Source organism: Paramisgurnus dabryanus, chromosome 8, assembly GCF_030506205.2.
Source record: "Paramisgurnus dabryanus chromosome 8, PD_genome_1.1, whole genome shotgun sequence".
NCBI classification, from domain to species: domain Eukaryota; kingdom Metazoa; phylum Chordata; class Actinopteri; order Cypriniformes; family Cobitidae; genus Paramisgurnus; species Paramisgurnus dabryanus.
Window position 1 is genome coordinate 11,502,667 of NC_133344.1, and position 16,103 is coordinate 11,518,769.

The window sequence follows — 16,103 nt, forward strand, 5'->3', positions numbered from 1 at the left end:
GCAATGCATTCTGGGACTTGGTGTTTTTCATCCACATAAGCAAAAAACACATTTTCTGGCTTTTCTCGGCCTAGAGGGCACCAATTTCTAAAATAACTTCACACTTCTACTACATAGGTGACCCAATTTAATAATGTATTCAAATTTAAATTGTCTGAAGTCGTCCTTTAATGACAAACATCTTGCACCAAAATCTAAATGCTAATGCTGGAAGCTCTCTCTGAAGGCGCTCTTGTCGCTGGCATGCAAAACATATATTTTGCCAACTTGTTCATAATGAAAAGTATTATATCACACTCAGGAGTTAAATTTACACCCGACAACCTGCCAAATGCAGGTAAAAATCAGCTGTGGCGCATAACGTTGTCTAGCCAATTTGGCAGATTACCTTTTATAAATTATGTTCAATCGTTGATTTCTTGGTAAAGCTCATGTAAGCCAAATCTGCAGTTTTAACACACATACTCAAATCGTGAGTCATCATGGTATACTAAATACAGCTTTTTGAGAAGCAACTGCACATCTCTGTGGCTTACTTAAACAGACCAGTCCGTCACTATGCAACACATAATGGTGCGCTAGACTCAAGCATAATAATGTGGCAATACTTATGGGTTTTCTAACCTCTGCGTAAAAAGGAAACCAAGGAGACCAACAGAAGAAGAGCAGTAGTTTTAATACCAGGTGGCAAACTGGGCGTGAATGGCTTGTCTATCCACATGTCTCAATCAGTTCCCCAGCTTCCTAGGTTGTGAATCAGTATAACGTGTTCAGGGCAGAGCTCTAGAGTGCAACCAAATTTCTCAATGGTTCAACAAAAAAAATCTGAGGTTGCACCGGTGCGACCAACCGTTCGAGGGAAAAAAGTCTCTTCGACTCTGAAAGTCTCCCTGTGGTTCAACAACAGACACACATTAGGCAGACCGCTAAGCCAAGAAACATTTACACCATGTCTGCGGTTGTGGCGAAAAGGGATATTGCAAACAAAATCTCGCCCGATAAGCACTGTTTTATCCTAATCCTACACCCAATTCTAACCCTAAACACAATTTTATGGGATTTAGGCTGGAACTAAACAGACAACTTATTTTTTTGTATACAACAAAATAAACAAGCATACACAATATATGTTTTACTTAAATAATTATCAGAAGAAAAGCTCACATATTTAATGCATTTATTTTATTGTCACATACTGAGTTATCATGTATTGTCTACTTTCATGCTAATTCTCTAACCATGTCATTTAATATCATCTTATTTTTGTAGAAAATTTCAGCTGATCAACAGTAAATTTAAAATCACAATCTGTTGTTTGCTTTGTCGTCACTAACAGAATCTGTTTTGCTCTCTGTTTAGATTTATTAAACTACCAAACGATTCACCTGAACTGTGGGAAAAGAGAAAGAGTTCATTTATAGTGGATTTGTGTTTGCAAGCTGCTGTCTGTCAGAAAGAGACCATAGAGACAACTGTGAAGATGCTGCTGTCATCTGTCAATTATGATCATTGTGATTTTCTGCTGTTTCTGTGCTCACATGTGAAGAACTATGAGAGTCAAAAACGCAGGAGTCTCCTACCAGCATTACAGTCAATTTATCAGTCATCTCCTGCAGTCTGGATCATAAACCTGTCAAAGAGAAAGACCTCCATCCTCCTAGAAGTGCTGAAACTCCAAACAGAGAAGAAACCAGTAGAGCTGATAGACTGGACAGATGATGAGAGTGAAGTGAGAGGATTCATCCAGTGTCTGCCATACATCTCACAACTGAGGTGAGTTTTAAGAGTATAATATTGATTTCTGGGTTTGGTGATTGTTTGTCCTGAAGAGAGTTTGATTTTGTGTTTAGGCGTTTCTAATGTTGTATCTTCATCCAGCACACAGTGATGTAAAACACACACGACACAACAGCACTTTCATGATAGTCAGAACACAAACACAGAAATTGTCGGACATCAACTGAATCTGTGTTAAATAAATAAATTACTTAAAATTCACGATTTGAAGAAACATGTCAATTTGACAAAATGTATATTTTTCATTTAATAATAAGAAATCCAAAAATAGCAACTATCCACTAAAGAAGAAAACATGATGTATTTCTTTAATTTGAGATTTTGTATTTACAACACAAGACAACCAGCCACTAGAACTGAAACAAACTGTTATTGAATAAAATAATTTAATTTGATATGAGACATTGTCTGATTGTCTCTTTAGTTATCCAAGCTCTTTTCATGTGGATTTAAGTTATTTAAATTATGAGTCACCTACAAAGTCTTGTTTTAATCTGCACTAAACATTAAAGTGATAATTCTGTGTTTCTCTGCAGATTTACTGATGATTTCTATGAGAAGAGAGAATCTGCTGTTAGGTTTCTGGTGAATCTGTTCACTGCAGCATCAGAGTTTGACACAAATACAGGAGAAAAATACACTGAACTATTAACATCTGTGTGCTGCTACACAACTTTCCCCTGTGATGATGATTATGAAGATGATTTTGATTATCAGTATTATCAATCTGGTTTTCTGCTGGATCTGTACTCACATGTGAAGGACTATGAGAGTCAAACAGGCAGGAGTCTCCTACCAGCATTACAGTCAATTTATCAGTCAGCTGCAGTCTGGACCATAAACCTCTCAGAGACAAAGACCTCCATCCTCCTAGAAGTGCTGAAACTCCAAACAGAGAAGAAACCAGTAGAGCTGATAGACTGGACAGATGATGAGAGTGAAGTGAGAGGATTCATTCAGTGTCTGCCATACATCTCACAACTGAGGTGAGAGCGGTACAGGAAAATAACACACTGCATTGTATTTAGTTCATTTCATTGTTGTCAATTAAATGCCACTGCTACATTATTGTTATTTAGTAGCAAAGTTTGTGTAACTAAGTATTTATGTGGGAATGCAAACACCAGAACTAAATTTTAACGTGATAGGTTCAGTCTAAATACAGTGTTATGTATACATCCACCAACCACTTTATTTCGGTACATTCATTTTTCTGCTGCATTAATTCAAAACATTTCTCAGAGATGATGGTTGGTACTAGACTCTTTCACTTAGTAATTTCAGTAAATAAGCATGAATTTACCAGAATGAGTTTACCAGTAAATACAAAAATGTGCTGTTCACACACACGCAGCGACGTTCCGTGTTTTTACCAGTAAGACATCATTCACACATCAGTATCACAATACAAGTAAACTCTGTGAGAAAGCTGAAGATACCTATAAACTGGCGCATGTGTTGTATTTGTAAACAGTGGCAGGTTATGTATATATTTTTGGTCTGTATTTTGTTGTTTTCAGTTCTGTGCAAACTCTTTCAGTCGCCCAGTTGCTCAGGACCAAACACTGTGTTAGGTGACTTAAATGGGAACTGAACCGTAACCTGTGCCTTAAACAGTAGTAATGTTTAAACTTTAGGCTTCACAGAGGATGTGCTAAGGACGTGGTCACAAATTTGGTGAAGAAATGTTGGTGTGAATGTCAAGTGTGCTTGACTTTAAGCAGCATGAGTGTGCAGAAACATCCATTAACAGTGCGGGGCTAAGCGCGTCATCTGTTTAAAAACGTTAGGATTGGACCGAAGCTGTCGCGTTGTGACATCGTCCTTTGTAAATGTCGGTAATCCTTGTTCTCCGTTCACACATAGCTCTTACCAGTAAATGGTAATCTTACAACCTCTCGGTAAATTGGCAGCACTGATTTACCAGAAAGGTTCTGTTCACACATCATCTGTTAATTGCAATTTACCAGTAAATTACCGGTAAAGACTGTATGTGTGAAAGGGACCAATATTGACATGATAACAGCACACACACAATGAGAATGATGAATTTGATTTGAATGTTGTCTTGTTGGATGTACTGTAGCAATAAGAAGATGGGTGCAATGTGGTGATAAAAAGGATGGATATGATCAGCATTAAAGTTTAGGCTGTGATGTTTAAACAATGCTCAATTGGTGACCAAGGCATGCAATGATAACATCCCCACATCCTTACACCTTCACCAGATTGAACTGTTGATACAAAGTAGAATGGATCCATACATTCATGTGGTTTACATCACATTTTGACCAAACTATCTATATATTGCTGTTAAAATAGAAACTCATGAGACGATGCAACATTTTCCCATTTTGGTGATCCTGTGTGATATGCTACTCATCTGATTCAGGGTTTGTTACAGTATGTTGTCCATTCAGAGACACACATAGATACATTACTCTGTAGTATTGAGTTGTTGTTGTTTGAGTTACTGTTGCCTTTCTATCATCTCAAACCAGTCTGCTCATTCTCTGACATCCACAAGGTATTTTCATCCACACAACTGCCACTTACTGATATTTTCTCTTTTTCTGACTATTCTTTGTAAACCCTAGATATGGTTGTGCATTAAAATCTCAGTAGATCAGCAGTTTTTGAAATACTCAAACCAGCTGGTCTGGCAACAACAACCATGCCATGTTCAAAGTCACTTAAATTCCCATTTATCTCCATTCTGATGCTCGGTTTGAACTCCAGTGCGGCTCAGTGGGTAGCATTGTTGCCTCACAGCAAAATGGGAAAATGACATGGTTCGAGCCCCGGCTATGTTAGGTGGCCTTTCTGTGTGGAGTTTGCATGTTTTTCCTGTGTCAGAGTGGGTTTACTCCAGGTACTCCAGTTTCTTCCCACAGGCCAAAAAAGATGCCAAATTGTCCCTCCCCCAACCTGTGTCTGGATTAACTTGTCTGAATAAACTTGTGTATGAATTAACCAGTTCTCACCATGAATATAGCCATTAAAGAAAGAAAGAACTCCAGCAAGTCATCCTTTCCATGGGTGTCTCTCAATCTGTTCCCTAACTCCAGAGGTTGTGAATCAGTATATTGTGTACACAGGTTTGCGCATTGGTAAAGACCCTAGCTCATTTCACATTGGGACACTGTTCACTTATCTTTCTGTGACGTGACCGCTTAAGTGCTTTCTAATCATTCACAGCTGTTATTCAACAACAAAATCTCTCAAGACTTAATTTTGAAACACGTGTTAAAGTATATTATGAAAAACATTTTCATTATTCTCTTATTCACACATCCGTGCATAAATTGGAGGAATATTACATTTAAATATTAAGTAGATTGTGTATCCTTCCTGTCTAGCAATGCGTGTTTATATTGAAACTTAAACAAATGTTTGTCTTTTCATAAGTTCTGTCGTGTTTCCTGAATTTATTAAGTTGGCTTTTGAGAGTTGAAAAGTCACATGATTTCAATGCTAACTGATTTTTGCGTTGCATTGTGGAAATTTTTTGTGGAAATTGTTTAAGTGCACTGGAAGGATTTTGCGATACAATGTCAGACTCCCTGAATAAGGTAGCTGATTGAGATGCAGCCCTGTCTAGATGCCTTAATGCATTGAGTTGCTCCCATGTGATTTACTGATTGGCTTCATGTATTTGTGTTCACATGCAATAGAACAGATAAACCTAATAAAATGGTCAGTGATTATAAATTATGCTCTTAAAACCATTGTAACGTTTTTACTGTTAAGAGACATTCTGTGGTTTGTCATCACTTGATATTCGGCAGATGCAATGTTTTTCAAAGTTTATAATATTATCCAGCACTAAACAAAAAGTCATATTTACATTTGTGTCTTTACAGATATGATCCATATTTTTGGGAGAAGGAGCCTGAAAAGTATTTACAGTTCCTCGTGAATCTGTTCACTGCAGCATCAGATTGTGAAACAGATACAGGAATAAATTACACTGAACTTTTAACATCTGTGTGCAGCTACACAACTTTCCCCTGTGAGGAGAGAAACTTTCATGGTTTTCAGTTTAACATTATTCAATCTGGTTTCTTGCTGGATCTGTACTCACATGTGAAGGACTATGAGAGTCAAACAGGCAGCAGTGTCCTACCAGCATTACAGTCAATTTATCAGTCATCTCCTGCAGTCTGGATCATAAACCTCTCAGAGAGAAAGACCTCCATCCTCCTAGAAGTGCTGAAACTCCAAACAGAGAAGAAACCAGTAGAGCTGAAAGACTGCACAGATGATGAGAGTGAAGTGAGAGGATTCATTCAGTGTCTGCCATACATCTCACAACTGAGGTGAGCACTTTACAGAAAAATAACACACTGCCTTGTATTTACTTTAATTTATTGTTGTCATTTAATGCAACTGGTATTGTTGTTTAATAGCAAAGTTTGTAGGACTGCAAACACAGACCTAAATTTTAACACATCACATGTGACAACACGTTGTCAAAATGCAGCCACCAGAGGTGTAAAAAGTACTCAAAAACGTTACTCAAGTGAAAGTGCAAGTACTGAGTGTAAATTTTACTCAATTAAAAGTAAAAGTATGTGGCCAGAATCATACTTGAGTAAAAGTGAAAAAGTACCACATTAAAAGTGTGAAAAAAGTACCACATTAAAAGTGTGAAAAAGTACCACATTAAAAAAGTAAAAGTAACGGGAAGAATGAAAATTAGAGATTCTTGTTTAATCTCTCAAAACATGAAGTGAATGAATCACATACAAGGTTTTATTCTGCTTTACAACTGTTTGTATTTAATTGTATTTATTTATCAAACTATAAGACTACTACCTAATTTCAGAATGCAAGATGCTACTCAAAGTTGTAAAACCTCGAATTTAATTTAAAATTCAAGCTCTATCAAGCCTCTCACAGGCAGCCGATGCAGGAAGAGGTGTATTAGCCTTGTTCAAACTATCAATGGTGCATATATGATAGGAATCCAATCACATATAAAACGTGTGAACGGCCAAAAAACACATCAGAAACATTTTTCTTTTCTAATCTGTTTCAAGCTACATCCAGAGGTGGTTTGAAATCCATTTCAGTCTGATTACCCTGATCGCATTTGTGTAGCTTTTCGGTTACATCAAATTGTCGCCTCCCATAAAACATAAACCTGTCAGACGTCGAAGCAGATTGTCGTGCCAGCGCAATGTCATTGCCATAGAAACAGTGCAGAAAATCCGGAAAATGGGACGCACAGATTGAATCTGAACACAATATTGTTTTGATACACAATATGGACAGCCAATCCCCTTTTTTTAAGCAAGTAAACGCCACCCATTGATTAACATTGAATTTGCATACAAGTTGAAAATGAAAATGAAAAAGAAAATGAAAACAAATAATTTAAACAGAACATAAAATTAAAACTGAACTTTACATTTTAATTTTGTCCCTATTATTGCTTGGGCATGAATAAAAAGCCTTTTGAAAAAATTTATTTACAGATTCCTTTTCAAGCTTGCCTTTTTATTTTAATATTGTCAGTCTTGACTCAAGATTATATTGAAAATGAAATGTCAAATCATCAATTTAATTTAATTTTTTAATTTGGCCGGAATGATGCTTCATCACGTTAAAAATGAAAATGAAATAATGTTTTAATTTTTATTTTAGCATTTAATTTTCAAATTTGGGACATATTTTGCAATTTTATTTTTATTTTATAATTTAATTAATTATTTTATAATTTAATTAATTATTTTATAATTTAATTAATTAATTTTAAAAAGACCAAAAAAACATTCCATAGCCCAGAGCCCATAAATCCAATGGGCCTCACGTTATAAGCAGAATCATTATGCCTGTAGCTGTATTGTACCATGGACCCTTTTCACACTTCCACATTCGCGAAGCTGAAGTTGTCATAGTGAGGTAAACGCAGTTATGTCACTGCTGATGTATGTGTTTTCATTTGAAATTGTCTATAAAAAAAACAAATGTTTTGACATTTGACATTGTTGTTATAAGAATTGCAATATTTTTAATTAGTGGGGAAAATGTGTAATTATAACAAACCAAGAAAGATTTTCATCTTTTGTCAAAGTCTTCATCTTGTTTTATTTTTTTATAAAAACACTTAAAGGAAAAGTCTACTCATTTTCAATATTAAAATATGTTATTACCTTAACTAAGAATTGTTGATACATCCCTCTATCATCTGTGTGTGTGCACGTAAGCGCTGGAGAGCGCTGTGACACTTCGATAGCATTTAGCTTTAGCATAGTTTAACATAGTTTTTAACATAGTTTAATATTGAAAATGAGTAGACTATTCCTTTAATGTCTAAGGAAACCCCATTTATTTTGTCCGTTTATTTGTTTGATTTGGTTTTTTTTTGTTTCCCTATTACCATATTTTCCGGATTAAGTCGCTCCGAAGGTCATGAAGAGGAAAAATATACAAGTCACATTGGACTATAAGTCGCATTTATTTAGAAAATTATTTTTACAAAATCCAAAGTCCAAGTACAAACATTTTATCTGGAAAGGCAAGTTATTCAACTAAACAATAGCAGACAGAACAGCAGGCTGAATAGGTGCCCGTTCATGTTAACGTAACATTAACAGTTATTTACACACACACTTAAGCAATATCCCTCGAGTAGGAGTGTGATATAGCTCTATATCATCACGGCTGTGATTAGGCCAGAGGCACGAGGCCGTAGGCAATCACAGCCGTGATGATATAGAGCTATATCACACGACTCCGAGAGCGATATTGCTTTTATACAACAGTTCGACGGCACACGTTTGAAAAATGAAAACTAAAAAACAACAACGGAGTTATTTTAAAAGCCTCTTTGTTTGAGAACTACTTCTTCCGCCACGGATTTGAGGGCGGCCAGAATGACAGGTAAAACTTTCGGCTGCTTTGAAGCTCATAACAACTCAATGGACGGAAAAGCCGTTTCTTTATATTACCGTTTCTTGGTCACAAAGTGTAGTTTTTAAGATTAGTTTAGTCGAGAATGTATATGTATTATATTTAAATCTGCAGTCGATTAGTAAAGATAGCGCCTGTTTGAACGAGTGCTTACTGAGATTCGGTACGAATGAGAACCAAAGCATGAGCGGACGTGAGTGTTCACTCGCCCCGCTGACCACCGCCCCCTCTGGGCTACATCTCTGACAGGGATTCCCTGGCTCTCATGTTGGCCTTGTTTGTTTATGATCGTCAAAATGAGATCAAATCAGCAGTATGTGGTGTCATGATCAAACGATTACTTGTTTTTTTATTCATATTTAGTGTCTTTTGTGTTGTTATTGTTTTGGCGCGAGGTAAAAGTTAATAAAACTATACTTGTATAACGTTACTATTGCTTTCTCATTTATTCTTAACGCGATACGAGCACTCGATTATTATTATTAAACTTTGTTCTTGTCAGTACTATACAAAATGTTTTTTTATAAGTGTCAGAGAGATGTTTTTGCATGCTGCTTATAAATATACCAGTGGCGATATCTCATAACATGTTTTAATAGTCACATCACGATAAAGTAAATGATCAATGTCCACATTTAAAAGCTGCGGTGCTTACCTGCATTTCCACGGTGTTTTCGCGTTCTGATAAAAGATATAGCTCCAGAAAAAAAACGAGTGTTTATATTCCTCTTTCCAAGTGTTAATCGTCCACACGATGTGACAAGACATTTCTCCCATTAACTTTAACGTAACATCCAAGAGCGCTGATCTTTGACAGAATAATTACTTCCGATTGGGGATTCACAGACTGATTTATGAGCTAGTAAACTAATGAGACACACGGAGAGTGATTCAAAACAGCGCGTCTGTGTTTTTCCATTCAGAGATGAGCCTGCTTAGGACCTCCATTCACTAGGTGGCGGAATGATACGAAAGGTGATGCGGTTACAGTGCCGTTATCAGCACAATATCGCATAGCTCTTAGCCAATCAGATTCGAGAACCAGAAAGAACTGTTGTATAAAATAGCTTACAGAACATACCTGGGAGGCTGAATAGGCTAAATTAAAATAAGCCTAATCAAGTTCACCAAGCTCCAGAAGTCTTTCCACATCACTGAATCCATTGAATTACATAAATACAGGAGCAGCATAGAGCAGACTCTAGACCCAGTGGTCACCAACCCTATTCCTGGAGATCTACCCTCCTGCCTACTTTAAATCCAACCCTGTTTCAGCACACCTGCCTCCAATTTTTGGGTAGCTGTGAAAAGCATGATTTGCAGGTTCAGGTGTGTTTGATTAGGGTTGAAGGTGAACTCCGCAGAAAAGTAGATCTCCTGGGACCTCATTTATCAACATTGTGTAGAAAATGTTCTATTTTTTGAACCCCGCAGAAAATCCTGATAACACATCCTATTTGGTTCACTTAGTGCGGGAGGAATGACTAACAAAAGAAAACAAATCTGCATGGGAACATGTTACCAGTGAGGTTAATTCCGTTGGGTATGAGGAGAGAACACTTCCAGAAATAAAAAAGTGGTTTGACATTAAATTATCAGCCAAAAAAAAAAACTCGTCACAGCACACCAACGTGAAATCAGTTCAAATAGAGGAGGACAGACAACGACAGATCTTTACACCTCGGACAGCAGCATATAACCAGCATCATCGGCGCAATCTTTAAAAACGCGCTCCCGGCAGAATGGATGGTTTTCCAATAACGCAAGATAAGCCATTGCACTGTGTCACACATTTGTCGGAGCCTTCATTTATACAAATCAAAATATGAGCTTTTATTACAAATCACAAATAAATCATTAACTTCAACACTGATTTGCTGTTACCATACTGACATGAATCATTATTAACACCTTGTCATGACTGGGAACAGGAATCAGGACGCAAGTGCAGGGTTCACCATGAAATAAATAACATTTATTATAAAACGAACAGAAACAAAACACGAGTAGCAAACAACGGGCAGGTAAATAACACAGGAACACGCAGTACATGGAACACAGGAACAGACATGGAAGTTACGACAATGACAATGATCCGGCGACAGGTGAGAAACAGACAGCAGTATAAATACACAACACTTAACAGGGAACAGGTGTGATGAATCAGTCCGTGAATGTCCAGGTGACGTAATCGGAGAGACAAACAAAACATGACACGGATCACCGTGACACACCTGCTTGTGGATAATAAATACACACTTCTTTACTCACTGGAGATGATCCTGTGTAGTATCGCTATTCTACCACTAGATTCTTTGCGTAAGCATGCTCCGAGGTGTGCGTATATTTACACACATTTCTACGTGTAAGTGCAATTTGATAAATTCCCCACTTTGAGTAAAACTGTTCCTACGCACACTTTACACACACTTCTGTGCGTATGCACGCTTGATAAATGAGGCCCCAGGAACAGGGTTGGTGACCACTGCTCTAGACGGTAATGTTTTCTCTTGGTTCATTTTAGTCCGTATGAATTAATTTTGACATATAAGTCACCCCTGACTAGGACCAGGCAAACTATGAAAAAAGTGTGACTTATAGTCCGTAATATTGTTTGGTAAATTAGTAGAAATGTTGCAAGCACAAACTTTATTTATATATTTTAATAAAAAAGAAGATAAAGGAGGATATAAGTTTTCACATTCCCTAAACGATTTTCTGATCTTTTCTTTGGAGACATTGATCTGCTTTTGCAAATTAATTAATCAACTGTTAAAACAAAACTCGAGAAATCATACAATTTCTTTGTCAAGGGTTGTATGCACAAATGAAGTTAAGATGATAAGATGTATTGTTGGAATGGGTAACAATAAGCTAACTCCTTTAGGTTTTAATGGCATAGCCTCTTATGTGGTGAATATGAGTGTAAAAGCTTGATGCTTCAGGTGAATGAGGAGAGGAGCTGCATTGTTTTGAGGTTGTTTAAAAGTTCAAGAGGAATTTTTCTGGAAGTTCACGGTTATTTTATGACTGTTCTTAACATTGCTGTTGTGAGGTCCATTGGCTTTTATTGATCTTGCTGCTCATGTGCTGCGGTTCCAGTTTGTTCTGTGATAATAAATAATGTTTTTAAGTAACTTATCAACCTTGAATATTGAGCATGTAAAGATGAGAGGGATACGTAGGACCTGATGATTTTATGACACTATGCCATGAAAACTCAAAGGAGTTAGCTCACAGCTAGCCATCACAATAACACCTTTATCACCTTACCTTCATATTTGTGCAGATAACACTCTAAAAAGAATGTGTAGCCTTTCTTTAGATTTGCTTTAGCATTTGATGAATTCATTTGGACAAGGTGATCAATGTTTTTAAACAAAAGGGTTGATAAATCCTTAAAGAGCCAGTAAGATGACAATTTTAAGCGTCCTATCACTGTTTATTAGTCCCGGACAACAGGTTTAAATGCATGCAAGGTCAAAAAACACTGTAATTTTCTCAAAATATAAATTTAAAATGACCCCATTTCTCAGAGATCCCCAAAATATTCATGTGAAGCCGTTCAACGACTCAGACTGCCTAAACCCCAACTTTCAGTAGCCTACTCTGATTGGTCAACTGACAAGATCAGTGGCACAGACCAACAATAGTGCAACATGTATTGACCTAGTGCTAACATTAAGAGTTTAAACAACGACATCATTCATCATCAATCCAAGCAATAACAACGACGATTGAAACTAACAATTTTACACTCATTTAAGCATTTATGTAAGCTAACCGGGTCATAGCAAAACCGTAAGTGAGCATGTGCTAGCCGCTTGCTAACGTGACTCTCTGACAGTATATTAAGAGTTTAAACAACGACATCATTCATCATTAATCCAAGCAGTAAACACAACGATAGAAACTAACTATTTTACACTCATTTAAGTATTTATTTAAACTAACCAGGTCATAGCAAAACCCTAAGTGAACATGCATTAACCGCTTGCTAACGTGACTCTCTGACAACGACATCATTCATCATTAATCCAAACAGTAAAACGATGATAGAAACTAACATTTTACACTCATTTAAGCATTTATGTAATCTAACCGGGTCATAGCAAAACCCTAAGTGAGCATGCGTTAACCGCTTGTAACGTGACTCTCTGACAGTATATAAGAGTTTAAACCAGTGGTTCTCAAACTTTTTCAGCATTTGGCCCCCCTAGTTGTACAGTGCATTCCTTTGCAGCCCCCCCCCCCCCCAAAAAAAAACGCATGACAAAAAACTGTTCTAAAACTTGACTAACAAATTAAACAAAACATTAAATTATACAAAGCAGTTCTGTTGGTTAGTCACCTTATTTTTTTTAGGTTTAATTATAAAGAATTTATGATGTGTTTTCTAAAATGTCATAAAACTGGGACCCCCCTGGCACCATTTTGCGGGACCCCACTTTGAGAACCACTGCTTTAAACAACGATATCATTCATCATTAATCTAAGCAATAAAAACGACGATAGATATTTTTCACTCATTTAAGTAAGTATGTAGCTATAATCATACTTACAGGTTGTGGTTAGGAGACACATGTCGTTCCAAATAAAGTGGGTACTGAACCATCTTTCATTGCCAAACTTCTAAGTAGTATATATAGTATATCCCTCCTTGAAAAAGTCTCCTTTGGTAGTGAAAATAACACAAACTGAAAACACAGCGTGATACGATGTTTACACACTAACTAGCTGTGGGCAGGTCATAGTTTTCATTTCTCCCGCAGGCAAGGCTGTAGTTGGAGATTAGTATCTCGTGTGACGTGGAAGTGTTTGTGTGACGTGGAAAAAGTCAGGCAGGAGATTCAGTCCATCTAATGACTTGTTTCAGTGATTCAGAGTCGACTCCCTACTTTAGAAGCCAATAACTTTATTAATGGTGCACTTTTTGGTTCAACTACTTTGCATATTGTTTACATTGATGGACAGCTACATGACACACTGCAATACAGGTCAGTTTCGATTTTGGATCTGTGTGGCTCTTTAAGCGACAGGAAAAATACACTGCACCGGCCAGAAGTCACTGCTGCGTTTACCCCACCATGAAAACGTTGGCTATGCAAACATGGAAGTGAGAGAAGGGTCCATTAAATCATTTTGTGGACAAAAGATAATTTTATATTTTACAATGTTATTCTGGAGAGTCTTACTTCATAACGTTTTGCTATCATTGATTCAATTTTTTGCATTATTTATCACTGATCGTTATAGTAATATTTAACTTTGCTTCTTTACAGGTTTTGTCCCTCTTTATGTAATAAAGATTCAAAAAAAATTATCCAATTCCTCGTGGATCTGTTTGCTTCAGCATCAGAGTGTGAAACAGATACAAGAGAGAATTACATGAAACTATTAACATCAGTGTGTAGCTACACAACTTTCCCCTGTGAGAACAATTACAGTGATAATCAACGATGTGACTTTCTGCTGGATCTGTGTTCACATGTGAAGGACTATGAGAGACAAACAGGCAGAAGTCTCCTACCAGCATTACAGTCAATTAATCAGTCATCTCCTGCAGTCTGGATCATAAACCTCTCAGAGAGAAAGACCTCCATCCTCCTAGAAGTGCTGAAACTCCAAACAGAGAAGAAACCAGTAGAGCTGATAGACTGGACAGATGAAGAGAGTGAAGTGAGAGGATTCATTCAGTGTCTGCCATACATTTCACAACTGAGGTAAGATTAATGCTATTTACACTACAACAAACTCATTTGTTTGCCTTTGTCTGTGTGTTACCTCTGTTGGCATAATTTGTCACAGATTTTTTACCAAGATTTGTTGGGTTGTGGAATATTTGAGCAGTGCAATGTGGTTTTTGCAACAAATGGAGCTGTCAGACATGATTTATTAAAATGTCTGTAGTGAACTAAAGCAGTTTTATGTTATGGTTAGTAAGTTGTCCTTGGCAGATACATGTAGTTCATAATATAACAAACAACATAAATTTGATTTTCTTAAAAGGATAAGTAGCATTTATGTTGTGCCAGTGCTATGGTGTGTTGCAAACAGGGTGTGTTGGGCCGCTTTGGGTGAGAAAGTCCAGGGCCACATTTTAGTCTCAGTCTGCCCCTGGAGGTGTATTGTATGTTTCTCCCATTAGGACTTGACAAACTAGATTGCTGTCATTATAATCAACACAGCTGTCTTTAGTAAAGCACCAATAGATCTTTTGCGTGTTTGCATCCCTGTTGGTGTTTTGTTTTTACCAACTTAACATATTTGTTTTTGATAAGTTGTTAACTATTTGGGCTGTGTGATGTGATTTCCCGCCAAATAGAGCTGTAAAACATGATTATTTAAAGTGTTTGTAGTAACCTAAAGCAGTCAGTTAGCTGTTAGAATGAAAATGAAATAATTGTCAGTGTTTGATTAAAAAGTTAAATGTTAAGTTGAGGTAAAAATAAGGTACAACCATGCAGTGTTTTGCAGCTTGGCATCAAAACACGGGGTCAATAACAAAGACTACTCATTCTCAAGTGTTTAAAGATGTTTTACAGCCCCTGCTGTTCCCTTGCTGTAATATCAGAAGTTATTAATGTCAAATTAAACAGATAACCATGGTTAAAACACAAATATAATTTAAAATGTTTTGTTTAATACGATTATCATTGTCTCTCACAGTGTGTAAGTTTGTTGGTGCAGTGTGAACACAACATTTGTGATTCCCAACTTTCTAAATCCAACTGACATCTTACAGTGTGAATAAAGCCCTATTCGAAGGGGATTAGTTTTACGGGGGTAGATGGCTTAATGTAATTTTACCACAGGACATCTGTAATATTGATGTTCAATTCACATGGGATTAAAAATCTCAGTAAAATATTCAGAAGTGGGAGGAGTAACACGATTACGCAGCGCTTCACCTCTCTCGTCGTCATGTGCACATTACCTTCCTTCCTGATATCACGTGTGCAGACAACATGACAGACGGAAAAAAAACTCGAAACACGTGTTGGTTTAATTTCAGTTTGGGGTGAACGTCAATTTCAGAAACAGTTCTGTGCCTCTGAGAAGTGAATTAGACTTTTTTTAAGTCTGTGTTGTGGTATTCAGAAACTGATTTGCCACTGACTTTTTTCCCACCTAGAACACAAGTTAATGTTTCTTTAAGTGCTTTTATATTTGAAAGAAACCTGCAAAATAACAGGAAATTATAAAATTTTTGTGTAGATTTACAGCTGGTCTATTCGCACTGGATTAGTATTACCTGAGGTAATTCCTCCAGACCTTTTTACTGAAGGTTAAAGTTGCAGTAATGATTACTGACATGGAGCATTCGGACGTAACTAAAATCACAGAGAAGCTCTGATAAAAATTGCTTTACCACATCTCCCTATGTA

At 36.8% G+C, this 16,103-nt stretch overlaps 1 protein-coding gene across 1 annotated transcript in view; it reads left to right on the forward strand.

Moving 5' to 3' along the window:
• The first annotated feature begins 1,373 nt into the window (after nt 1-1,373).
• LOC135770741 (uncharacterized) overlaps nt 1,374-16,103 on the forward strand; it is a 37,522-nt gene continuing 22,792 nt past the window's right edge. Inside the window, exons 1-4 of the mRNA XM_065280512.2 lie at nt 1,374-1,773; nt 2,334-2,783; nt 5,661-6,116; nt 13,998-14,438. Coding sequence (XP_065136584.1) covers nt 1,481-1,773; nt 2,334-2,783; nt 5,661-6,116; nt 13,998-14,438 — 1,640 coding nt within the window. The 5' untranslated portion in view covers nt 1,374-1,480. The remainder of the gene's footprint in view (nt 1,774-2,333; nt 2,784-5,660; nt 6,117-13,997; nt 14,439-16,103) is intronic.